This window comes from Lontra canadensis, unplaced genomic scaffold (assembly GCF_010015895.1).
Source record: "Lontra canadensis isolate GAN:19392208 unplaced genomic scaffold, GSC_riverotter_1.0 scaffold14, whole genome shotgun sequence".
Lineage (NCBI taxonomy): Eukaryota > Metazoa > Chordata > Mammalia > Carnivora > Mustelidae > Lontra > Lontra canadensis.
The window spans coordinates 5777412-5804878 of NW_022631008.1; the positions used below are offsets into that span (position 1 = coordinate 5777412).

General features: G+C 37.7%; 1 protein-coding gene and 1 pseudogene across 4 annotated transcripts in view; one reads left to right on the forward strand and one right to left on the reverse strand.

Annotated features, from left to right (window-relative positions):
• Positions 1–4185: 4185 nt before the first annotated feature.
• Positions 4186–4501, reverse strand: LOC116868025 (annotated as a pseudogene).
• Positions 4502–10843: 6342 nt separating this feature from the next.
• CFAP206 (cilia and flagella associated protein 206) overlaps positions 10844–27467 on the forward strand; it is a 32849-nt gene continuing 16225 nt past the window's right edge. Inside the window, exons 1-8 of one of the 4 annotated variants that reach the window (XM_032858079.1) lie at positions 10844–10904; positions 12588–12700; positions 13292–13375; positions 15194–15284; positions 16752–16940; positions 17980–18138; positions 19585–19793; positions 26286–26405. In XM_032858079.1, coding sequence (XP_032713970.1) covers positions 12593–12700; positions 13292–13375; positions 15194–15284; positions 16752–16940; positions 17980–18138; positions 19585–19793; positions 26286–26405 — 960 coding nt within the window. In that variant the 5' untranslated portion in view covers positions 10844–10904; positions 12588–12592. Of the gene's footprint in view, positions 10905–11313; positions 11342–12587; positions 12701–13291; positions 13376–15193; positions 15285–16751; positions 16941–17979; positions 18139–19584; positions 19794–26285; positions 26406–27467 lie in introns of those variants that run through there. The other 3 variants (XM_032858081.1, XM_032858080.1, XM_032858082.1) reach the window with 3 other exon arrangements.

Consider the following 27467-nt stretch of genomic DNA (forward strand, 5'->3'; position numbering starts at 1 on the left):
GCATCCCATGGATAAATCCCACCTGGTCATGGTGGATAATCTTTTTAATGTACTGTTGGATCCTGTTAGCTAGGATCTTGTTGAGAATCTTCGCATCCATATTCATCAGAGATATTGGTCTGAAATTCTCCTTTTCTGTGGGGTCTTTGCCTGGTTTGGGGATCAGGGTAATGCTGGCTTCATAAAAAAGAGTCTGGAAGTTTTCTTTCTGTTTCTATTTTTTGAAATAGCTTCAGGAGAATAGGTATTATTTCTTCTTTGAATGATTGGTAGAATTCCCCAGGGAATCCATCAGGTCCAGGGGTCTTGTTTTTTGGGGAGGTTTTTGATCCCTGCTTCAATCTCGATACTAGATATTGGTCTATTTGGGTTGTCAATTTCTTTCTCTTTCAGTCTTGGAAGTTTATAGCTTTTCAGGAATACATCCACTTCTTCTAGGTTGCTTAACTTATTGGCATATAACTGTTGATAATAATTTCTGATGATTGTTTCTATTTCCTTGGTGTTAGTTGTGATCTCTCCCTTTTCATTCATAATTTTATTAATTTGGGTCCTCTCTCTTTTCTTTTGGATTAATTTGGCCAGTGGTTTATCAATCTTGTTGATTCTTTCAAAGAACCAGCTTCTAGTTTTATTGATGTGTTCTACCGTATCTCTAGTTTCTATCTCATTGATCTCTGCTCTAATCTTAATTATTTCCCTTCTTGTGCGTGGGGTTGATTTAATTTGTTGTTGCTTTTCTAGTACTTTAAGATGTAAAGAGAGTTGGTGTATTCTGGATTTTTCAATTTTTTTGAGGGAGGTTTGGATGGCTATGTATTTCCTCCTTAGGACTGCCTTTGCTGTATCCCTTAGGTTTTGTACCAATGTGGCTTCATTCCCATTGGTTTCGATGAATTGTTTAAGTTCTCTGATTTCCTGGTTGATCCAAACATTCTTGAGCAGGATGGTCTTTAGCTTCCAAGTGTTCAAATTCTTTCCAAACTTTTTCTTGTGATTGAATCCCAGTTTCAAAACACTGTGGTCTGAGAATATACAGGGAATAATCTCAGTATTTTGGTATAGGTTGAGTCCTGATTTGTGACCCAGTATGTGATCTATTCTGGAGAAAGTTCCATGTGTGCTCAAGAAGAATGAGTATTCTGTTGTTTTAGGGTGGAATGTTCTGTATATATCTATGAGGTACATTGGGTCTAATGTGTCATTCAAAGCTCTAGTTTCTTTATTGATTTTCTGCTTGGATGATCTGTCTGTTACTGAGAGTGGCATGTTCAGATCTCCTACAACTAATGTATTCATATCAATATGACTCTTCATTTTGTCTAACAGTTGTTGGTTTATGTAGTTGGCTGCTCACATGCTGGGGACACAAATATTTACAATTGTTAGATCTTCTTGGTGGATAGACCCTTTAAGGATGATGTAGTGTCCTTCTTTATCTCTGACTACACTCTTTAGCTTAAAATCTAATTTATCTGATATGAGAATTGCTACCGCAGCTTTCTTTTGAGGCCCATTTGCATGTAAGATGGTTCTCCATCCTTTCACTGTCAGTCTGGATGTATCTTTAGGTTCAAAGTGTGTTTCTTGTAGACAGCATGTGGACAGATCCTGTTGTTTTATCCAGTCTGCAACCCTGTGCCTTTTTATGGGAGCATTTAGGCCATTCATACTGAGAGTTCTATTTCTCCTTGATTTAAGGAGGTGAAAATCTGATCCTAAGGTTTGTTGTTTCTCTACTGGCTGCTTCATGTGGTGGAGAAAAAGAGGGGAAACAAAGAATAAATGTTTTTGCCCATCCTTTTTTACCTTTAGAGATAGTTAATAATCATAAAGAAATGTAGATTTTTAAAAATAATTTTATTTGGGGCTCCTGGGTGGCTCAGTGGGTTGAGCCTCTGCCTTCGGCTCAGGTCGTGATCTCAGGGTCCTGGGATCAAGCCCTGCATTGGGCTCTCTGCTAAGCAGGGAGCCTGCTTCCCCCTCTCTCTCTGCCTCTCTGCCTACTTGTGGTCTCTGTCTGTCAAATAAATGGATAAAATCTTTTAAAAAATAATAATAATTTTATTTGTTGGATGTATAGTTGACATGCAATATTAGTTTCATGTGTATGACATAATGATTAGACATTGATATACCTCATGAAATGCTTACCAAGCTAAATGCAGTTATCATCTGTCATCATTTGTCATCATGTATTATTGGCTATATTTTCTAGCCTATACTTTGCATACCTGCATGCTTGTGACTTATTTATTTTCTAACTGGAAATTTGTACCTCTTAGTTCCCTTTACCCACTTCACCTATCCCTCTACCAATCTCCCCTATGACAACCACCAGTTTGTTCTCTCTATCTATGAGTCTATTTCTATTTTGTTTTGTTTGTTCAATTATTGTTTTTTAGATTCCACATGGAAGTGAAATCATACAGTATTTATCTTTCTCTGTCGGACTTTTTTCACTTAGTGTAATACCATCTAGATTGATCTATGTGATTGCAAACGGCAAGATTTCATTCTTTTTTATGGCTGAGTAATAGTCCATTGTATTCATCTGTTCATCTATCCATGGATTCTTGTGTTACTTCCATAGCTTGCTTTTGTAAATAAGGCTGCAATAAACATAGGCATGCATATATCTTTTTAAATTAGTGTTTTCACTTTCTTTGAGTAAATACTCACGAGTAGCATTACATGATCATATGGTATTTCTGTTTTTTAATTTTCAAAGAAGCCTGTATACAATTTTCCACAGTAGGTGTATCAATTTACATTCCCTCCAGCAATGCACAAGTGTTCCCTTTTCTTCCAATCCTTGTATACATGTTTTTTCTTGTCTTTTTGAAACCAGCTGTTCTGACAGGAATGATGTAATATCTCATTGTGATTTGTATTTGCCTTCCCCTGATGACATCTTTTCATGTGTCTGTTGGCCATCTTTACGTCTTCTTTGGAAAACTGTTCAGGTTCTCTGTCCATTTCTTAATCAGATTGTTTGTCTTTTTGGCGTTCTGTTGTATATTTTGGATATTAATCCTTTCTCAAACATATCATTTGCAAATATCTTCTCCCATTCAATAGTTTCTCTTTTTGTTTTATTGGTAGTTTCCTTCACTGTGCAAAAGCTTTCTAGTTTTATGTAGTCCCATTTGTAGTCCCATTGTTAATTTGAAGTCTGGGAGTGTGATGCCTCCAGTTTTGTTCTTCTTTCTCAAGACTGCTTTGGCTTTTTGGAATCTTTAGTAGTTCTACCCAAATTTTAGGATTTTCTGTTCTTGTTCTTGAAAAATAATATTGGTATTTTGATAGGGATTACATTGACTCTGTAGATTGCTTTGGGTGGTACAGATCACACCAATTCTTTCAGTCCATAAGCATGATGTATATTCCCATTTATTAGTGTTGTCTCTGGTTTCTTGCATCAATGTCCTATGGTTTTCAGAGTACAGGTATTTCACCTACTAGGTTAAATTTATTTCTAGGTATTTTATTTTTTTCGATACAATTGTAAATGGAATTGTTTTCTTAATTTGTCTTTCTGCTAGTCTGTTATTAGTGTATAGAAATGTAACATATTTCTGAATATTAATTTTGTATATTGCAAATTTACTAAATGTGATTATTAATTCAAATAGTTTTTAGGTAGAGTCTTTAGGGTTTTCTGTATAAGTATCATGTTATCTGCAAAAAGTGACAGTTTTACTTCTTTTTTACCAATTTGAAAGCATTTTATTCTTGTCTGATTGCTATGGCTAGTGGTGAGAGTGGGCGTCCTTGTCTTGTTTCTAATGTTAGAGAAAAAGCTTTCAGCTTTTCACCAAAGAGAATGACATTAGCTGTGGGTTTGTCATATATGGCTTTTATTGTGTTGAATTATGTTCCCTCAATACCCACTTCACTGAGAGTTTTATCATGAATGGATGCTGAATTTTGTCAAATGTTTTTTCTGTATCTATTGAGATGATCATATGATTTCTTTTGGATGAACAAAATAAAACTTTATTTCTGCTTCAGTGGTTGTACAATAAGGGGCAGAGGGTAGAATGAGGAAAAGAATATCCTGGGATCACATTTTTCAGCACAAGTTTTATAAGGGAAAAAAAAAAGAACATATTTTCCTACATTGTACTCAGCACAGCAAAGCCCAGGCTGTAATGCCATTGTACTTAATCCTCAGTGGAGGCCTCAGGCTTTGCAACTTAGCACATTCTCCAGGGCTCTGATTACCTGAGCAGCACTGAAGTTGTTCAGAGAGACATTCTTCTCTTGGCCACATGCATTGTGGCTCCAGAACTGTGCTGCACCTTGCGTATTAGGATGGGCAGGTCTGGGTTTGCCTTCTTCAGCTCCATATTATGTTTCTCGGTAAACTCCCTGACACCCTGACTGCCAAGAAAGCACTGGCGAAGTGGATACCAATCTCTTGCAGGCCCAGCTTGGCCCGGATCCCTTGACTTGCTGCAGCTACCAATATCTCTGCTGGGACCCAACCCCCGATCATATGATTTTTACCCTTTATTTTGATGATGTAATGTATCAAGTTGGCTGATTTGCAGATGTTAAACCATCCTTGCATCTCTGGAATAAATTTCACTTGATCATGGCGAATCATCCTTTTAATGTATGGCTGGATTTGATATGCTAATATTTTCTTGAGATCTTTTGCATCTATGTTTATCAGAGATACTAGCCTGTAATTTTCTTTCTTCTTTCCTTCTCTTTCTTTCTTTCTTTCTTTCTTTCTTTCTTTCTTTTTCTCCTTCTTCTTCTTCTTCTTCTTCTTCTTCTTCTTCTTCTTCTTTTTTTGGTAGTGTCTTTATCTGGCTTTGGTATCTGGGTAATGCTAGCCTTGTAGCATAAATTTGGAACTTTTCCTTCCTCTTCAATTTTTTGGAATAGTTTGGGAAGGATAGGTATTAACTCTTCTTTAAATGTTTGATTGAATTCACTTATGAAACTATCTGGTCCTGAACCTTTGTGTGTTTCTTGATTACTGGTTCAATTTCATTACTAGCAATTGGTTTGTTCAAAGTTTTTATTTCTTCCTAACTCAATCTTAAAAGATTAGGTATTTATAAGAACTTATCATTTTGGGGCATGGCGCCTGGGTGGTTTAGTCAGTTAAGTGTCCAACTCTTGATTCCAGCTCAGGTCATGATCTTGCATTCATGGGATCAAGCCCCATGTTGGCTCTTCCTCAGCATGGAGTCTGCCTCAGATTCTCTGTCCCTCTCCATCTCACTCATTCTCTATCTCATAGGTAAATTAAGAAATATATAATAAATAAATAAATAAATAAAATCTTAAGAAAAAATAATTTATCCATTTTTTTCCTGGGTGGTCCTCTTTGTTGGTATATAATTTTTCATAGTAGTTTCTTATAATCTTTTTTATTTCTGTGGTGTTGGTTGTGATTTCTCTTTCATTTCCAATTTTATTTATTTGAATTCCCCTTTTTTTTTCTTGTTGAGTGTGGCTAAAGAGTTATTGATATTGTTTATCTTTCCAAGGAAACAACTCTAGGTTTCATTGATCTTTTCTTTTTTTTTTTTCAGTCTCTATTTAATTTATTTCCACTCTGATCCTTATTATTTCTTTTCTTCTACAAATTTGGAGCTTTGTTCTTCTTTTTCTAGTTTCTTTAATTGTAAGGTTAGATTGAGATTTTCTCTTGTTTCTTGACATAAAGCCTATATAACTATAAACTTTACTCTTTGATATATTTACTGTGTCTCAAAGCTTTTTTTTTTTTTTAAGATTTTATTCATTTATTTGACAGAGAGACAGAGGTCACAAGTAGGCAGAGAGGCAGGCAGAGAGAGAGGGAGAAGCAGGCTCAGTGCCATGCAGAGAGCCCGATGCAGGCCTCAATCCCAGGACCCCAAGATCATGGCCAGAGGCGAAGGCAGAGGCTCAACCCACTGAGCCACCCAGGTGCCCGTCTCAGAGCTTTTAAACATCTTCAGTTGTCTTGAGGTATTTTTTAGTTTCCTCTTTGATTTCTTTGTTGACCCATCAGTTGTTTAGTAGCATGTCATTTAGCTTCTGTGTGTGTGTGGTTTCTTTAGTTTTTTCCCTTGTAATTGATTTCTAGTTTTATACCATTGTTGTTGGAAAAGATGCATGATAGGATTACGGTCTTAAATTTATTGAAACTTGCTTTGTATTTTAACATGTGATATATTCTGGAGAATGCTCTATGTACACTTGGAAAGAACATATATTCTTCTGTTTTGGGATGAAATGCTCTGTGTATTTGTTAAGTCCACCTGGTCTAATGTGTCATTCGAAGCCACTGTTTCTTATTTTTTTATTTACTTAAGATTTTATTTATTTGAGAGAGAAAGAGCAAGCATGAGCAGGGGGAGGGGCAAAGGAAGAAGCCCAATTTGAGACTCAATTCCAGGACCCTGAGATCATGACCTGAGCTGAAGGCAGACACTTAACTAACTGAGCCACCCAGGTGCCCAAAGCCACTCTTTCCTTACTGGTTTTCTTTATGAATGATCTATCCGTTGATCTACATTCAGTAGTAGATTTAACTTAACATAAATAAATAAACAAACCATTTTGAACAAAAGTGATTAGAGTGGACATACTTGTCTTGTTCCTGATCTTAGGGGAAAACTCTCATTTTTTTCCCCTTTGAGTATGAGGTTAGGTGTGGATTTTTAAGTCTACAACATTCTTGAAGGTAATCCTTTAATTTTGAGATAAAAACATTTCAGAAAATGGAGCTTACTTCATCTAGTATGACTTCCATCACAATTGGACAGCTCTATTTATTTATGTTAAGTTAAATCCACTCCAGAATGTACGTTTATGCTCTGGTGTTCTAAAACTTAAAGTCCTTTGTTTCTAAACAAATCTGATAACAGTTCTCATGCTATCATTTTCTCAAGGTAAATATATCCAATTCCTACCTTTTTTTTTTCTAACAAGATTCTCTGGAAGCACTCTAGGTCTTGCATGTTTCTTTCTAAGTTGCTGCTATGTTAAAACTAGGAAAAATGAGTTCTATAAGGACTAGAAGTCCAGTGAGTCATGGGAATACAAAATATATTTTCACACTTGATTTTTTCAATAATAACAGTGATAAAAGTGATAATAATAATATCAAAAATTTAATGATCCTTTTATTTATATCAGACATATGCTAAATGTTTTATAAGTATTACCTCATTTTATGCTTAATTCTGTGAGGTAGATGCTATTACTATCTATATTTTATAAATGAGAAATTTGGACTGTTGAGATGTTTACAGATGAACTGCGATCACTATAATAATGTATAATAAACTACCAAAAATCTTGGTGGTTGAAGACAATGTTAATTTATTATCACACATCTACAGGTTGTCTGGACTTGGGCTGATCTAGGTCAATACCAAATGGATAGCTGGATATCCCACTGAAAGACTGGTTCAGGTAATTTAGCTCCATTATTCTTTCATTATTCTCCTCGGATGGAAGAGTTAGTCAAGTTGTGTTCTTCTCGCGGCAGTGACACAGGTTCAAGAAGGAAAGAAGAAATGTGGGTTCTCTAAAGGCCTTGGCTTTGAACTTGGCACAGTTGTCACTTCCACATATCTCATGGGGCAAAGCAAGTCCTATAGCTAAGCTCAAAGTCAAAGGGGGAGGAAGAATACAAGTCCATAGTAAGGATGTGCATGCGAGGGGGCGTGAGGAATTAGAATCACTGATTCAGTGTAGCACAAAAGGCTAAATAATATTTCTAAAGGCATATCTGTTGTAGGTAGCAGTTAGGGTTTGAATTTGGCTGAATGTAGCAGAAAACCTAAATAACAATGGCTTAATGAAGTAGAGGTTTATTTTCTCTGATATAATGGGAAATCCAGAGGTAGTTAGTCAAGAAGACTGATACGGATGCTCTATAATATGGGAAGAGACCCAGGCTCCTTTGTGGTTTTTGTTCCACCCTCCTTAAGGTGTGGTCCTCATCTTCTTGTTCACCATAAGGCTGGAATTTTAGCCACTACATTCTCATTTCAAGCACGAAGAAAAGGGAAGGAGACAGACAGAAAATGAATGGGGCTTTCTCTGACACCCTATCCCGTGACTCACTTTTATTTCACTGGTCAGTATCCTATCACATGCCACCACCCCTAGCTGAAAGGGGGATGAGATACCTTGTTCTTTTCTTTTCAGCACAGAACACTGTCATTCACAATGCAATCGCACAAGCAAGTTTAGTAAGAAAGAAAAGAAAATTGATATTAATTGGGCAGTTAGCAGCATCAGACACATTCAGGAAATATTTGTGCCAGGATTTGCCTATTCATCTAAAATTATACTTAATATGATGTTATTATTCTTAACATCTTAAAAATATTTAATATTCTAATTTATAAGTAATATATGCTCATGAAAGACATTTTGGCAGATATCTTAAACTATAAAGAAGATAACAGCCATGATCTCATTGCCTAGATATCACCACTTAAAATTTTGCTGTTTCACTTTCTTTTTGGTTGTTTTACCTTGTGTATTCAGAATTTCCAGATTGGACGCAGTCTCTACAAATAGCTAGCCCCTCCCCCCCATTATTTTTTTCTTCATTTTGTTTTATAGATAATATATACTCATTATAGAAAATCTAGAAATACTAGAAAGGTATAAAGACATAAAAAATAATAACTTAGCCATCCTCAAATAGTAAATAAAATCAAATGAATAATAACTTACCCTTACTCAGATCCAAATACTGTTAATTATACTAGTAAATGATTAATACAGTTTATATATATGTAGATTACATATGCATATATTGGAATATAATTGAGGTCATACTGGATATACATTTTGCGTTTGGCTCTTAAAATCATAAGACAAACTCTTAAGGTTTTTGTTCACATTATTTTTAATATCTGCCTAATATTTCCCTTTATCAACATTCCTTAAATATCAGGTGTTTAGATTTCTAATGTTTTGCTATTAAGCATCTTGCTACTCCACACATCTGTTTTTGCACAAGCTTCATCTACCTTGTAGGAAAATTTTCTACAAGGGGAAAAATAACTTAAGATCCTTTTATACTATGACTTGTGCATTTTTGTGTTTATTCATTTCCTAGTAACCTGAGGATGTCCTTAAGCAAGGTATATTCTATACAGTTCACGCTTGAACACCATGGGTTTGAACTGTGCAGGTCCACTTATATTCGGATTCTTTTGATAAATATGCTACAGCTCTGTAAAGGTATTTTCCTTATGATTTTCTTAATATTTTTTGCTCTAGCTTACTTTAAGAATGTAGTATATAATATATACAACATGTAAGATGTGTTAATTGATTGTTTATGCTATCAGTAAGCTTCTGGTTAATAGTAGGCTATTAGTAATTAAATTTTGGGGGAGTCAAAGTTATATACCATTTTTCCATGCGGGGGTAGGAGGTTGGGGGAGGGACAGGCAGGCAGGTGTCAGGGCATCTAACCCCCAGGATGTTCAAAGGTCAACTGTATTCCTCTGCTGTTTGAGAAAATTTACTGGCAATAGCTGGTTTAAAAATAGAACTTTGTTGATACTGGTTTCTGGTGCAGATTTAATCCCCTGTTACTTCGGGTCAGTAGGTGGACCTAATAAACCTTACTGTTAAGGAATAAAACCTCATTATCTCAACTCCAGTCAGGGTGTGGTCCTTATCGTGTACTTCCTGAATGTGCGGTTTTCTCTTCCAGAATCTTACACCATCTTGTTACAGATTTCTTGGAACGGGAGATGAAATTAAATAGTGATCTTTTTTGCTTTTTTTTTTTAAATACAGCTTACTTTTTTAAAGATTTTATTTATTTACTTGAGAGAGAGCCGCCCTCTGGAGAGCACAGGCATATTGAGCAGCAGGCACAGGAAGGGGGAGAAGCGTGGGGGAGGGGCAGGGAGTCCAATATATATCCGTCCCAGGACGGCAGCTGAAGGCAGACACTTAGCTGACTGAGTCACCCAGATGCCCCTTGCTTTTGTTTTTTAAAACAAGATACTTTTATATAAACTCCATTCTACAATACAACCTCTCGATTTTCCCATCCTCTCCAAACTGGCTCGTGCCTCCCCTGGCTCCCTTTTAAAGACTATATAGGTTCCCACACTAGCAAATGTTAACCTTAAAAATAAAGCTGCCAGTTGGTTTACTAGCAAAAAAAAATTTTTTTAGGAATAACAGACAACTGCAATTTGGAACAAGAGAGTTACACAAAACCATAGGCAAATCCAACAAAGGAAAGGAACGGTACTTTGTTGAGAAGAAAGAGAAAGTTGGAAGGGGTTGTTTTCAATAAAAGTCCATTGGAGAAAAGGAAGAGTTCAGGGGGATGAAGGTTTCTCATTGGCGGAGTTGCAGGGGTAGTCAATTTCTTAAAGGCTACTATATATGTATTTCCCTGTTCAGGCCTGTAATTGATGATTCTTTCCTTTTGAGGATTCTTTTGTTGGGGTGTGTAATTGACAATTCTTCCTATAATTTAATGTGGAGTGGTAAGGGCTCCGCCTTCCAGGCTCCCCTTCCAGCCTCCCAAGTCTGCTTTTAGTGAGGCTCCTCTTTATTAATTTTCTCACAAGTAAATATCATTAAGAAATCTTGTGTTTCACACCCTTAACCACTAACCGGTAGTGAGCCTGTCTTTCTCTACCTGGGGTTTGGGACCTTCCATTTTTTTTTGTTTGTTTCTGTTTTTTAAAAAATTCTTGCTCATCCTCTGGAGTTTGGGCCCAGCCACGCCTACCCATGTTGGCCCCGCCCATGCCGGCCCCACCCATTCTGTCCCCAGCGTCCTATCTCCATGGTTACTGGGCCCACACGGAGAAAAGGCCGCCTGCCCCAAGGCAGCGCAAAGCCGGGCAGAGGAAAAGAATCGGATAGACTGGGCTCTAGCTCTCCAAGCCAAGGTGATCCCACTCGGGGCTCTGCGCCCTTCCGCCCGAGGTGTACCGCGAGAGGAGGGAGCGTGGGGAGAAGGCAGAGCTCCCGTGGCTGGAGACCCCGTGCAGCCTCGGTTGAGACTTAACTGTCGGTCAGAATTCCTCTCTCGGCGCCCACACTGGGCGGAAACAGAGGTTGTTTCCGCCCAGGGGCGCCCAGGGCCGCAGATCGGACCTCCAACTCGCTGCTGGGCGCCTCTCGCACCACAAAGGCCAGAAATCCGGAGACGGGCAGAAGTGGGGTGGGGAAGGGTTCCCAGGGGAGTCAGTAGCGACCCCCTGCGCAGTGCCCGGCCGCCCTCGCGAACGCGCACACACGGACGCGCACCAGCGCGGCTAACACTGAGTACTTGGTGCAAGCTGCCGTTTTAAGCGCTTTTCCCACGCACTATTTTAACCACTAGGTATGTAGAACTCACTTAGGTCTTGGGACAACTCTGGGGAGAGCGAAGTAGTCCTATTCAATTTTTCAGAGGAAACCGGCTCACAGAGAGGGAAACAAAATACCCAAGGTCTCAGCTAGAAAATGATCAGGTCACCACGAATCCCAGGCAGTCTGGTTCTACTGGACAAAATGCCAGGGGCTACCTTATCTGGACGCTAATAATGCTGAGAGTTCGCTCTACCTACCCGGATTGCCTTTGTTATTCTCTACATGCAGGGACTTCCTGTGCTCGGTTACTGATGCTTAGAAAGATCAGGAAACTCTGTCCTTAAGACGTACCACCCTTTACTGATTTGTAGTAGATGGATTTAATAACTACGAGTTCATCTTTCGGAATTTTCATATTTCACATAATATGCTTTATTATTATTATATTTTTATTTTATGTTTTTAGTTAGAAATCCAGACTGCAACTTGGTTGTGCAGGAATGAGAATTTAGATGATCTCAGCAAGAATTCTTTTCCAAGAGTTCCCATATTCCAAGAGTCCCATTAAATCTACCTCCCCAATACGGTTTAGTCATTACATTAAAAAAAAAATTCACGATATAAATATGCTTTTGGTGACCACTATCATTTAAAACGTCAACCTAAAAACCAGAAACCACTTCAAGAGGCAAAGTGGTTATTTGCCATAAAAGAACTGCAGTTGGGAATGTGCAGATTTAAGTAGAAACCCAGATAATGTGCCAATTCAAGGAGGTGGACTCAGGGGTTTTATGGAAGAAAAAAGTTTAAGTAAGTTGTTTTTAAGAAGAGCTCATTGATGCTGACAAGCAGGGCTAGATTTGCATTTCAGTTATTGGTCAGGTAAAGTAGTCGCAAGTCAAAAAGTTCCAATTTATCATGCTTTTCAACCAGGATTATCTTGCTCTTGCTGACTTCTTGGAATGTTGGCAGTTTAGGTTAGTTCAAAGATTTAGAAAAGAGGACAATGCCCAGCTCTGTTTTAAAAATGGCTCTACTTAGGTCATTTTCACAAAATAGGAAATATTTCAGTCCCGATGTGAAGTCCTGGTTGCTCTTTCTGTCATCAACAAACTCCTTCATTTTAATAAATATAGAACAATTTTTTAATTTTTCTAAATGCTAATAAATACTAATTAGTTCATATAGTATGACTCTTTACAAATATAATGAGAAATCTAACAAGGAAAAAATCACATATAAATATAATTTAAAAAAAAAATCATTGTTTTATTTAGCCAGGATGCCTCCCACTCAGGCAGAAAGTGTTATAAAGAATATCATTCGAGAAATAGGACAAGAATGTGCAGGCCATGGAGAGATTGTTTCTGAAACTCTGGCTGCTTTTGTGGTAAGAATGAATATTTTTTTGAACTACTGCTTTATTAAAAAATAGGTTTAAGTGGTGCCCATTTCCCTCTTAAAATTTTTTTAAGCTTTCCTAAATGTTATTCAGTTGAAAACATATTGAGACGGTTGGACAAATTAGTGAAAAATAATTTTTCATGAAGCATATCATTCTAGATTTATAGAGATTCATTTAGAAGATCTTGATTTGTTTTAGAAGTATCGATAATATTGTTGTAACATGAATTTTTGTTCACTGTTGTAAAAATTACTCACTGCCTTGGTCTCTCTATTCTTGCTTTTGGTTTAACAGTGCATAATAAAAATATGATAAAATATTCAAATAGTTTCCCAATTTAAAATCTATTCACTGCTTTCAATTTATTTCTCCATATAATTTTTTGAACACCATAATCAAATTTGATGGTTATTGCTTCCTTCAACCTCTAATGAAGGTGCTGATGAATTGGATAATAAGAAAATCAGCTGAATAGTCGAACCCTGAGTAATCAGGAGACAGTTTAAAAAATGGAAACAAACTAGTTTCATAATTATGTGAAATAAAATTATTTAATAGGTTCTTTCCTATTCTTAGGTGAAAGCTGTTGTCTTAGACCCAAGTAATGGCTTTAACATGGATAGACCCCTCGTGAAAAGTGATGTACAGAAACTTGTTAAGGTGATTATACAACAATTCTCAAATTTTAAATTATTTATTTGCAATTCTGAATACAATATTTGTATGAGCCATTATTGCCTTCAGCCTCATGATAGAAAACCCTACGAACCAGTGGTGCAGGCGAATGTGAGATTTGTTTCTCATAAAGCCTAGAGATGCATAAGTGGTTTTTCTTGGCTTCCTGGGTCACTTTTGTGCATAAGGCTCTCCTCTCATGGTTAGAAGATAGCTACTCCACCTCTCCATAGGTATGAGGGGAAAGAACATAGGGCAAAATGTGTGTGCCAGTTGGGTCTGTCACTTTCTATTCAGAAAGTAATAGCTTTCTCAGAAGTTTTCTCATCTCCTTACGTTTCTGGATCAGAATGATATTGCAAGCAGGCCTGGGACGTTGATTTTCCTTTTCTTTTTTCAGCTGAATAAATCTTTACCCCAGTCCAAATTGGGGCTGTTCTTAAGGAAGGATGGGTATGGATACTGGCAGGGAGCAGTGTCTGCCCCTGTAGTTTCAAGACATCTTTTTATTAATCTAATGTTACATTGAGAACATTAACTGACTCGTCGTATGCTATAAAATTACATAGCACTACACTAAGATTCACATAATTACTGATTCAATGTCATTTGTGTTTTTCAATTCTAAAGGAAACACTGAAGCCACAGCCAATAATTCAGTAAGAAGTCAAGGATTTGTGTCTGAAAACCAATTTTAAGACCCAAAAAAGGCAGGAATTTTAGACGACATTAGTTATTTCACTATTTTTTTCCCCCGAAGATTTCATTCATTTATTTGAGAGAAAGCATGAGCAGGGAGAAGAGCAGAGGGACTAGTGCCCAACACAGGACTTGATTCCAGGACCCTGAGATCATGACCTGAGCTGGAAGTCAGAGGCTTAACGGGGAGACAGCTTCTCCCTCGCCCCTCCACCCTGCTCTTGCTCTGTCACTCAATCTCTCCCCCTCAAATAAATAAATAAAATCTTAAAAAAAAAAAAATCATGTGGACGAACTAATTTTTTATTTGTGAAGTCTGTGTTTAGAACAGTCCTTGTGCACGGACGGGCTCCATAAAGGCGCAGTGTCCAGGCCTCACTCTTGCGTTACATCCCCCCCTCCAGGAAACGCTGGGTTGGTGCTCAGGGAGGTGCATTGAGGGTGTGGGTGCTGATGTGCCTGCCTGCTGTAGATACAAAGCCTAAGGGGTGAGACGGGAAAGGGAGGGGAGGAGAGGAAAGAAAAAAAATCAGGTTGTTCGTCTAATCTGAAGGGACACAGCGGAGAAGTGGAATGAGCCTGCTATGTGGGAGGAAAAGTGGGAGAAAACAAGACCAGAGGACAACTGTTTGAAATAGAAGGCAAAGCTAGAGAAATTTTGTGAGTAGAACAGCTTTTCATAAAATGCAAGTAACCCTCCGAATCAGCAAAGAAGTGTTGTTCAAGGCTCAAATCATAGTGAGGAGCTCTCGGTAAGCTCTAGACAGGAGCGTAAGCTTCGTGGAGCACTTACCCACATTCAGGTGGCCTAGACTAACCAAGATGTCCAGTTTCCTGCCTTTTGCTAGGCTGTTAGCCACCTGCCTCTGGTGATCTTACTGATCTCAGGGAAATAACTTATTACTCAATAAATGTTGTCTGTTGGGTAAACTATGAAGCATGAAGTCCTCAAAGAGAAAATAATAATAAAAGGGATTATTGGTGGATAAATAACAGAAACCATTGCTTTGATGTTTCTCTTAATTTTTTTTTTGAAAAATAACTTTAAAAAATACTTATTTTCAGAAAATAGGACTAGAAACATTCATGGGTATTCTCTTCTAGCTTTGTGTGTCTCGGCTGTTGGATAGTAAAAATCCATCCCTGGACACCATTAAGATGCAAGTCTACTTTGATATGAATTATACAAGTCGAGGTAACATATATCTACCCATTTTGATACCCTTTTTGAAAGAGTCCTATTGTATTTCAGGGAATAAAAGCTTTACTTTTTTAAGAATGAACAATTTAATTTTTTAATCTATCTTTTGAAATTTTTTTCCAACTTTGAAGAATACAGTGAAGGTGGAAATGCTAAATGAGAAAACACCAATGTTTTTTGTGAGTGTTCAAAGTAAATTCTAATTACTATGCCTATGATAGTTATGTTTCCAAGTCTATTATATTTTAAATGTTATATCATTAATAATACACAATAATTAGAAATTAAAACAACCAGCCGATTGAAGTAAAAAGTTTCTAACTTGTTGGTATCTTTTGGTTTTGGTTTATATTATTATTTTATAATGTTTACTTAAATTAGAAAACTATACCAAAATGAAAAGAATGATGGAAAATTTCAGATTAGAACATATTTCCTTAGGTAAATAGTTTAATACATATATCAAAGACACACTGGCAACAAGAGGAAAAGGAAAATAAATTCCTCTATGGCCTAGACAGCCTTGGCCCCACTGTAATGCAATCATTACTAACCGTTTGGTGATTTTTGTTGTCCTTTTTTCCCTCCATGTACTGAACTTCCAGTTATGCTCCTTACATACATTCCATGTCTTGCTTTTTTCCTTAATACTAATGAGATGTTAAAGTGGTAAGTAATCATGGAATTGATGAAATTGTAGTTTAGATTTTTAAACTCTGCATAAAGTTCTCAGCTGCTTTTGTTGTAAGAGTATAGGTGTGAATGGTGCATGGTTGATATGTGAATTATTGCCCTTGAAATAGTAAAATGGGGTGTCTTACTGAATTAGCTGCAAGAATTGTACTGCTGGTAGATTGTGGCTCCTGCCACACCTACAGCCAGACCTTTCATATCATGCAGAGGGGAGAGGGAAACAGTTCTTGATGCCACGTCGTATCACCAATAATGCTATTCAAAGGAAATTTACCTAGAACTAAAATAAAAATACCCATAATTGAACAGGAAAATTTACACTACATACATGTGCATTTCTACTGTATGTGCTTGCATATAGCATACCACTTGTGCTTGGAACGTTATGTGTAAATATCTGTATACTACGTATATTTTTACATATGTGTTTATAATACATATATTATAAATTGCTCTCTATAGTTTCTGCTTCATTAGGAGGTTTCAGCCTTTTTAGATATAACTGTTTTGTTCATATGTTGAAAGCCTTAGGTACTTTGACAAAGTATGCCATTTAAAGGGCCGTAGTCAATCTTTCCTACTAGATTGTTGCCTTGAAGTTCCTTGCTGGCCACTGTGTGTTTTTTATTTTGATTAGTACACCTTAAGAAAATACTTGTCTTTGTGTCATAGAATTGCCATACCCAAGACATTTTCTTCTCTGGTCCTACTTTCTTACGTGAGATTTGTAAATCAAATATATGGAACATTGTCTTTTGCCAAATTTAGAGGAATTTCTTGAAGAACACCACCGAGTCTTGGAGTCTAGGTTAGGCTCCGTCATGAGAGAAATTACAGATAACAGAGCATGTGCCAGAGAAGAACTGGAAAGCCTCTACCGAAAGATTGTCAGCTATGTGTTACTGCGCTCCGGGCTGGGATCTCCGACCGATATCAAGATTGTCAGAGAGGCAACAGGTAAAAAACCTAGATAATTTCCATTCCACATATTAAAAAGGTGTGAACATTGTGTCTTATAAAAGATGTTAAATTCAAAGTATTGAAGACCGAGTTTCCCTTTTTATCTGGAAAAAAAAATCAGCACAAGTAAGAGGTTAGAACTTAGACTCCTTTTCCACCATGTATTAGCTCTAAAACCCAAGCAGCAGCTCTGGAAGATGTGTGTTGTTAGTTTTCTTAGAGCTGCACATATCCAGGGACCCATCACTCCTTATGAGAGAAACACTGACAATGCAGTTAAGAATACCAGGCCAGGGGCGCCTGGGTGGCTCAGTGGGTTAAACCTCTGCCTTCAGCTCAGGTCATGATCTCATGATCTCATGATCTCAGGGTCCAGGGATCAAGCCCCAGGTCTGGCTCTCTGCTCAGCAGGGAGTCTGTCCCCCCGCCCAGCCCCCCGCCCCTGCCTGCCTGTCTGCCTACTTGTGATATCTCATTCTCTCTGTCAGATAAATAAATAAACAAACAAACAAATAAATAAATATCTTTAAGAGTAACAGGCTGGCTGGGGAATGGGGACCCCTGGAAAGGGAGATTTCGTATTGATGAAAGGAGTCGCATCTGTCACCTAAAACAGATGATGGAAAGAGACACCGTTGCATTCTTAGGAAGTATTTGCCCACTTTATTAATTTAAGGTAAGGAATAGGCAAGATTTCTAGCCTTTTAATGGCTTTCCTCCACAATTATTTTAAAACAGTGATTTTTCTCCTCAGAATCCTAATTAGAAAACTTGTTTTAATGCCCATCGTCAAAACATTACTGATGGGTGCTTAATTATTGAAAAGAGACCCAAGGCAGTGGCATTATTTTCCGTAGCCCAGCTTTGATATGTGATAAATTTTGCTATGTATTCTGTAACGAGGTATCAACAATTTAAAGATTCAGGTAAGCAGCTCTATAAAGACACCCCTCTAAACTTTCTGCTGAAAGCAACCTGTGATTTAAGTTCTGGTATCTTTATTCTACCAGTTTGTGCTTTTTGTGGTTTGTTTCAGCTGCCCTCCAGAGCATTTTTCCTCAGGCTGAGCTTGGGACATTTCTAACACTTTCTAAGAAGGACAAAGAACGCCAGCTGAAAGAATTCACCATGATTGTTACAGGGATTCGCTTATTTAACCGAGACTGTGGAAAGGGAGGAGAAGGCATTGATGACTGTAGGTATATCATTAGGTTAAGTCTGCAGTTTATGTAGGTTTAAAATCTAACTTGCACAGTGAGGAAAATAATGCACAGTATTTCACTGGCATTCTTAGATTTAAGGTATTCAGGGTCTCTAAATTAAATTATAACAAATTTTTTTTTTTTTTTTTTTTTTAGAGAGGGAGAGAGAGTGCATTTGAGCAGGGGGAGGGGCAGAGGGAGAGGGAGAGGGAGCGAATCCTAAGCAGGCTCCACACTCAGCACAGAGCCCAACGAGGGATTCAACCTCATGACCCTGAGATCATGACCTGAGCTGAGGTCAAGGGTTGGATGCTTAACCGACTGAGTGGCCCAGGTGCCTCTCAGGTATGCAGTTTTGACTCTACCTTAGGTACAGTTACTGTTCATAATGGATAGTAATTTTTAATTCTGTGAGGCAAGGCTTGCAGAATTATAACACCAGGAAGGTAGTGTGGGAGAGTGAATCAGTGGAAGGAATGAGGGACCTGCCTGAAGGCCAGCCCCTCCAGTTCGCTGGGCTCTGTGTTCTTTATTCGAAGTCAAATAACCAAAAGGGAGTAAAACTCAGTGATCTAAAAATAAAAATCAGGGGCGCCTGGCTGGCTCAGTGGGTTAAAGCCTCTGCCTTCGGCTCAGATCATGATTTCAGGGTACTGAGAGCGAGTCCCGCATCAGGCTCTCTGCTCAGCCGGGAGCCTGCTTCCTCCTCTCTCTCTGCCTGCCTCTCTGCCTACTTGTGATCAAATAAATAAATAAAATCTTTAAAAATAAAAATCACCCTGAGAAGAGAAGAGTGGTTGATGCAGCTAATGGAATGGAAAGGTTCAAGAGGAGATATTTGCAAATCTGCGAATGCAGGAGCATTTACTGTGCTCTTCTATACTTAATGCATTCATCATCTATGAGTTTGAAAGCACTCATGAAGTATTTGATCAGGGGCTCAGGAGAAGGGACTTCCTTACATAGACCCACTGATAAGGTGTTAACGTCTGTTACTAGATCACTTGTCTAGTATAATAGGGTCAGTTTTTCTATTTTTAAAACAGTTCTAGAAAGTCAAGTTCCCATTCTTTATAAAGTTCCCTATGTTGCTAGACTATTCTGTTATTTTTCAGTATCCTGATCACAAAATACATCTTTTCTACAGACCCAAGCCTATCTGTTCTTTACATTCTTCTGTATTTTAGTGGCAAAAGCTGATCCTGCTAACTTTTGGTTATCGTTCTGACAATAGCTTTTGTTCAGACAGGTGTCCCCCCCTCCCCCTTTTTCCTTCATGGTGTGGGAAGAAACACATGAAATACATGTCTTATTATTATTCATTTCGTTGAGGGGGAAAAAGAAAAAAAACGAACTCAATGTAATGCTCAAGTTATGATCACTTTCTAGGCTTCTTTTTATAGATTCTTTCACATCTCTTGTTTTCCTTTTAAAACCAGTGCCGGCCATTCTGCGGGAAGCAATCCCAGCCACCACGCAGCACATCGACTGCCAACTTCAGACTGCCCAGGACCAGGCATACCGCTACACGGCCATCCTCGAGAAGGCGGCCAGCAACCCACTCCTGAGCATGGAGCTTCAGCCGTCCATGTTAAAAGAAGCGCTGTACAATGTGCGGCAGTATGAGATCTTCCTGCAGATCATTCTGGTGAGTGAGTGTCAGGATTTGGCCTTTTCCATACATGGCAACCATTTTATAGGTTATGGACCTACACGAAAGGCAGAATCAGGTCATTGCTAAAGGATGTAACCTCCATAACTGCTCAGTTTATAATGCATCTGTAGGGCCAGGAACAGAATTAGAAATGGGGAAGTTGGATTTTTATTTTAATGGAAAATGCTGGTAGGAATTGATTTCTAGTTGTTGATTTTCTTCAGTGCCCAGTGGAATGACTGCTCGCATGCTGGGGTTAAGCAGTTGTGTGTATGTGTCTAAGTAATACTGCATCGCTTTCACACAGAGCAAGTGTCTAATGTATTTTGGGGCTGATAGTTGGCACCCAAATAAATTTTATGTAATTATTTGTTGTAAAAGTTGGTTGAAAAGATTTTTATTGCTGATATTTTTAGATCTAAGGAGCAAGCCAAACAGTATCCCCAAATAGTTAGAGAATTTGGTAAAGTGATGATTTTTAAACTTTTTAAAAAAGTGGCAGAACACTTTCTTTCAGATGGAAACTTGCACAGAATCCCAAAAATACAAAACAGGTATCTAGATGAAAGGATTGAGGGACCTTTTCATCAAGGAACAACCCCATTCCACCCTAGGGTTCTAGGGGACACGGTCTGTTACTACCTCTTGGCAGCAAGCTCTGTTCCTATCAGTCAACGTTTTTGTTCTTTGGTGTTTTGTTTGTTTGTTTGTTTCTAGTTTATTGAAGTGTAATTGGCACACTGTAAGATATTCAAAGTGTACAATGTGATGATTTGATGTATGTCTACCTTGTGAAAGCAATTTCTCCCATCAAGTTAATTAACACAGTCATCCCACGGGTCACTGTTTACCTTTACACAACCTCTACCTTCCAGTAACTGTGAGACTCAGGGTCAGTGGACTGACTTTATATGAGTGAATACTAATGTCTTGAAGGATAGAGCAGGATGTGTTTTTAACTTGTATCTTTGTGACTTGTTACTGCTTCTAGATGCACTTGATCTGCCTCCTTCCCTCCCCTGTAAAGGATAGAAAGATAAAAATCTGGGTGACATGACTTCATTGCAACAAACTAGGAGGTGGTCCTCACAGCTGTCCCACTATCCAGTTGCCTTCAAAAATGAGGGCCCTAGATCAGCTGTTCTAAACCAAATCATTCTTTTGGGAAAGTGTGCCTCTACCACTGAGTTGTGGCCATCAGCCTTGTATAACTAGTCAGACACTAAGAGGATTTTCCAGTCAGTTTTATTTAAAAGATCTTATTCATTTTTTTGAGAGAGAGAAAGAGACAGATAGTGACAGAGATAGTGAGAGAGAACAAGCAGGGATGTAGGCTCCCTGCTGACTGGGCAGCCTGATGCGGGGCTCAATCTCAGGACCCTGCTGGGATCAGTACCTAAGCTGAGGGTAGATGCTTAACCAACTGAGCCACCCAGGTGCCCAAGGATTTTACAATCTGTGTTGGGAAGGGATATCAGAAAAAGGAACCTTTGGAGACCGTCACTCATAACATAAGGATGTTAAATCATATTGTCTCAGAGCTTTCAATCATGGGGCATATTCAGCTAACTTCCAGTCTGAAAGTCTCATTGGAGTTCTCATTCTCAGCTAGAGGGACAGTGAGTATAGGGTATAAGTGACAAGTGTGGGCTCTGCAACCAGAATGCATGGGTCCTCATCCTGACTTTGCTGCTTACTAAATCTGTGTCCTTGATGAAATCGCGTAACTTCTCTGTGTCTTGGTTTCCACATCTGTAAAATGGGGTTATTTATAGTTCACACTATCTAAGTAAGGTAAACCAGTTTCTGGCACGTAGTTAAGGGCCCAATAAATTATTGATCATGTTGATGCTGATAATGGTTATTAATGCCACCAGCATCATTGTGAGGGCTTTAGCAGAGCAGCTCTGATTTTATCTCTGTAGGAGTACGAACTGGAGAGCTCTTATTTTTTCTAGACAGTGTCTCATTTCTAAGCCCTTTGCTGCTTATACTGTTGAGAAAGTTGTTTCTGATCTCTCCGCTCTTCATGACTATTTCTTGCTAACATCTTTCAGGGTCAGAATGAGTTCTCTTCATCATCTGACTCTTTTTGGCTTAATCAGTGTTTCTTCTGTGTTTTTTTTTTTAAGTATTCAATCTTCTCCCATCAATCCACCTTAGTTACAGTTAAGGTTACAGTTACAGGATGGATGTTGGTTTAATCAGTATTATCTCTAGGTTATAAAATATGTCCGTTTATGTTGCACTGAGAATTTTTCGTGTCTGTGAATATTCTTTTTTTTTTAAGTCACATCATTTGAACAAATATATTAATATAGCTTTTTGAAGGGTTGACTTTGATTTAAAAATTTTCTTTTGCCAATACTACATGCAGCTTATGTAAACATTTTTTAAAAATTTAATTATGGCCTGTGTAGGGTAGTTAGTTATTTTATTTTCTTTCAATTAGGACCTTGCTGCAGTAAACAAATTCAGATATTGTGAAAGAGAAGAGGGATGGGGGATCAGTCTTGTTGACTTAGCTGAGAGAACAGAATTCCATCCTCTGTGGGCTTTTAAAGTGCAAGGCAGTCACCAAAGACAGGAAAAGCTGCTTATTGTGATGGTGCAAGTAAATGCTGTATTTGCCACATAACATTTCTTAAAACCTCTAAGTCAAGACTTTTGTAGACTTCTCCCTAAGCTTTGTCTGCAGGGCCTATTCACAGAATAGACAACCCTGGACTTTCTTGTTTTTTTTCTGATAATGCAAGTAAAAAAAAAATCAGGTGGAATTGGTACTTGTTTTAGACTTGTTGAAATGTCCATGGAACAAAGTATCAGAAATTTATCAATTAAAAGGGAATGGGGAAGGACCATGGTGGCATCACATGCTTTTTTTCCTCAAGCATTTTTTTTTTACCACATTATGAAAAAAAATTTTTTTATGAAAAAGTTTTTTAAAAAAAGTGATAGCATTCCTAGAGGACTAATTTCAATCTTATTATTGTTATTATTATTTTTTACAAATGATCTCATTAGCAATATGTGTTAGGATGTTGTCAATTTCAAGGTGGCAGATATAAGTTTTTCAAAATACAAATTTTATCTTTGGCAATAAAAGCCGTTGTTTCCCTGAAGTGACAGACTCATTTCATTTTCTTTCAAGAAAATATCTGCCAAATTTCTAAGGGTCAAAAGTCAGAGTTTGTTGGTCATTTGCTCTTTGAAGTAAAATTGATGTTCTGCTGGGGGAAAAATGCTGTTTTGGCTCAAAATTCAGTCCCTCAAGAGAACTATGCATTTTAATATGCAGCAGAAGTGTTTTATATGTACTTTCATCTCATCGCACTGATTATTACAAAGCTTGCACTTAGGATCAAGATTTAATAAAATTAATACTTTTACTGCATCATCAAAGATATTCTTAAGTGAAACTGGCTTTTTTATTGAGATATTATTGACACATAACATATTGGTTTCAGTTGTACAATGTACTGATTCAGTATATGCATATATTGCAAAAACATTCTTCACCACACAGTTACAAAATTTTTTGTGTGTGATAAGAACACTTAAGATTTACTCTTTTAGCAATTTTCAAATATACAATGCAGAATTATTAACTGTAGTCACCATCCTGTTAGTTATATCCCCAGGACCTATTTATCTTATAACTGGAAGTTTGTACCTTTTCACCCCTCTCACCCATTTCACCCACCCCCACCTCATGCCTGTGGCAACTACCAGTCTGTTTTCTGTATTTATGAGATTGGATTTTTTTCTTATTTTTAGTTTTTTAGATCCCACATATAAGAAAGATCATTCAATATTTATCTTTCTCTGACCTATTTCACTTAGCATAATACCCTCAAGGTCTATCCATGTTGTCACAAGTGGCAGTGTTTCCTTCTTTCTTATGGCTGAATAACATTCCATTATATGTGTGTATTTCATACACACACACACACACACACACATATTTCAACACCTAGTTGTGAATGAGTTCTTTTTTTAATTTTTAAAATTTTTATTAACATATAATGTATTATTAGCCCCAGGGGTACAGGTTGTGAATCACCAGGTTTACACACTTCACAACAAAAAACTCACCATAGCACATACCTTCCCCAATGTCCATAACCCAACCACCCTCTCCCTACCCACCTCCCCCAGCAACCCTCAGTTTGTTTTGTGAGATTAAAGAGTCTCTTATGGTTTGTCTCCTCCTGATCCCATCTTGTTTCATTTATTCCTTTCCTACCCACCAAGCCCCCTATGTTGCCTCTCAACTTCCTTATATCAGGGAATACATATGATAATTGTCTTTCTCCAATTGACTTATTTCACTCAGCATAATACCCTCTAGTTCCATCCACGCCACAAATGCCAAGATTTCATTTCTTTTGATAACTGCATAGTATTTCCATTGTATATATTGCTGCTATAAATACTGGAGTACAGGTGTCCCTTTGGATCACTTCATTTGTATCTTTGGGGTAAATATCCAGTAGTGTGATTGCTGGGTCGTAGGGTAGCTCTATTTTCAACTTTTTGAGGAACCTCCATGCTATTTTCCAGAATGGTTGCACCAGCTTGCATTCCCACCAACAGTGTAGGAGTGTTCCCCTTTCTCCGCATCCTTGCCAGCATCTGTCATTCCCTGACTTGTTAATTTTAGCCATTCTGACTGGTGTGAGGTGATATCTCATTGTGGTTTTGATTTGTATTTCCCTGATGCCGAGTGATATGGAGCCCTTTTTCATGTGTCTGTTGGCCATTTGGATGTCTTCTTTGCAGAAATGTCTGTTCATGTCCTCTGCCCATTTCTTGATTGTATTATTTGCTCTTTGGGTGTTGAGTTTGATAAGTTCTTTATAGATTTTGGATACTAACCCTTTATCTGATATGTTGTTTGCAAATATCTTCGCCCAGTGAATGAGTTCTTGATAAATGTAAACAGAATGATTGTTTTAGGTCATTATCAGGAAAAGTAAAAAAACAAAAACAAAAACAAAAAAACTTCCTTGTGCCTCCTCTCTGAATACCTGAAAACTAGCTCCAGGGACTCCTGGGTGGCTCAGTGGGTTTTAGCTTCTGCCTTTGGCTCAGGTCATGGTCTCAGGGTCCTGGGATTGGGCCCTGCCTTGGGCTCTCTGCTCAGCAGGGAGCATGATTCCCCCTCTTTCTCTGCCTGCCTCTCTGCCTACTCGTGATCTCTGTATGTCAAATAAATAAATAAAATATTTAAAAAAAGAAAGAAAGAAAGAAAACATAGCTCCAGGGAGGAAGTACCTTTAGTTATAGGCTTAAAGAAGTTATGTGTTGAATGTAATTTTACTTTGAAGAGCTTATGCAGATTTATTTCTGTTTCTTGTTGCTGTTGCACAAATCTAAAGAGACTTTAAGGGCGCCATTTTCATATTTGATTTCTAAAACATAACTAACAAAGAAGGGGAAAAACTCAATGGGGTAGATGAAAAACTTATTAGATGGAATAGACAGAATTACATGGAGCCTGAAGCAAGGGGAAGGGAGAGGCTTAAAGAATAGTATGGGTAAAATTAAAACAGGATGCATGTTACATTGGTGAATAAAAAATTTTGTTAGTTGAAATACAATAATATTTGATATTTTTATGAAGTAATTACTTGTTGCTTAAAAATAGTCTAGTAAACCCTGTGGTTTGACTACAAGTGTCTGAAGACTCAAATGCATTTTTTTCTCTTCGAGTAATTGTCACTCTTTTGCACTGTACTGATAAGCCCATACTACTGCCATTTCTGGTCATGTCTTAGGCAGTACAAAATAAGGGGTAAGAGCTGGCCTCTGGCTTCCGACGGTCTGGGACAGAACCATGATTCCACCCCTTATTCAACTGTGTCCTTGGGCAATTTATTCACCCTTCAGTATCTTGGTTTTTCTATTTATACTCACCCTTTTTTTATACTTATAAGTATTCAATATGATGCTTAGCACACAGTAAGAATTCATGTTACTAATTATTTCAGAGTCAGCTTTTAATGCCTTAATTTCAGATTACTATTGTCACATCAGAAATACATTATTTTTCTTTCAGTGATGTGATTTTTAAGATTTTCTGCACTCATAGATGTAATTTTTAAAAATCCTAGTATCAAAATAGTTTTCAGAGGAACACTTTATTCATTTTGTTATTGAGGAATGGGAAAATAACAGCTGAGCAAAAGCTGGGTCAGAGGATCTGCTTCTCAGGAATGCAATTATACTGCGTATCAGAGAATACGAGGAGCAAAAGGATTCCTTTTGAAGAATTGTAGCCGTTGTATTTCAAAAGATTCATCCATACAACAGATGTTTCTGGAGCACCATCCATATGCACCTACTGTTCTTGCTTTCAGGATACGAGGGAGAAGAGAATTTCTGCTCTCATTGTGCTTACCTTCAGGACATGTAGGGCTTAAAACACATGATTTTTATAGTGAAATTATAAAAACATTAATGTAAATTATGTTGTCTTTGCAGTCAGATATAATTACCTGTGCTCAAGAAGTAGAACTGATGATAAAGCAGTTAGGAGCCCAGCTGGAACAATTAAAAATGATTGTAAAATCAAAGACAGCTGTCCCAACATCACAAGTCTTTGTAAGTATTTGCCATCAACTTTGACCTTGCTTAAGGGTGAGTATACCTTTGAATCCTATACAAGTGAATCAGAGGTAATTATAATTAGATTTAATTACTAAAAATAGAATATTTGTTTTATACATGTTGACCCCATTCTTTATGGTTATTTTGTAGTAGTAGTGTAAGTCAGATGAGAGAATCCCCCTTGCAGGCAATTGCTACTAAAAGAGATGCAGATATGTATTAAAGTAGCTATAGTATCAGTAAAGGCTGTGGTAACAGAATGGATCCGTAATGCAGTGTTGAAAACATGTTCACAGTGGCTGGTTACAAATTGCCTTCAGGGGCACCTGGGTGGCTCAGTGGGTTAAAACCTCTGCCTTCGGCTCAGGTCATGTTTCCAGGGTCCTGGAGTCGAGCCCCGAGTAGGGCTCTCTGCTCAGCAGGGAGCCTGCTTCCCCCTCTCTGCCTGCCTCTCTGCCTATTTGTGATCTCTGTCAAGTAAATAAATAAAATCTTTAAAAAAAAAAATTGCCTTCAGCAAAGAGGTGGTGTAACTTGTGACCTTTATGAAGAGACAGAGGATAATCACTGTGTTTACCAGGCCTATACGTATACTGACTTTCTGATTATCTGTACCATCTTATGGGCAAATCCGGTAGCCCGAAGGAGGTGTAAAATACAGTATTTTATAGAGATGCAGTATTTTATAGAGCATTTTGAGGCTCTGATAATTTTCTGTAGCCAGTTCTAATAATTAGGTTTTAAAAACCAAGAAACAAAGGCTAAGTTTTTCACTTACTAGTAGGGCCTGATTAATTTCCTTATGTTTGTTCTGTAAGTCAGTGACCTTTAATATGAATGAAATCTTTATCTCACCGACCTAAAATCTTTGACTTGCAGCTCACAAGATATGCCCTAAGATGTATCTCTAGATTTTCCAGGTTCTTTTGAATCATGATTGAGCCAGAGAAATCTAAGAGTAATGAGTCATATTTAGCCTTTTTTTTTTTTTTTAAAGAAGCTATTTCCCCTTGACTCTTTGAGGTCAAGCATCCATAAATATTTGGCTTTTTTTTG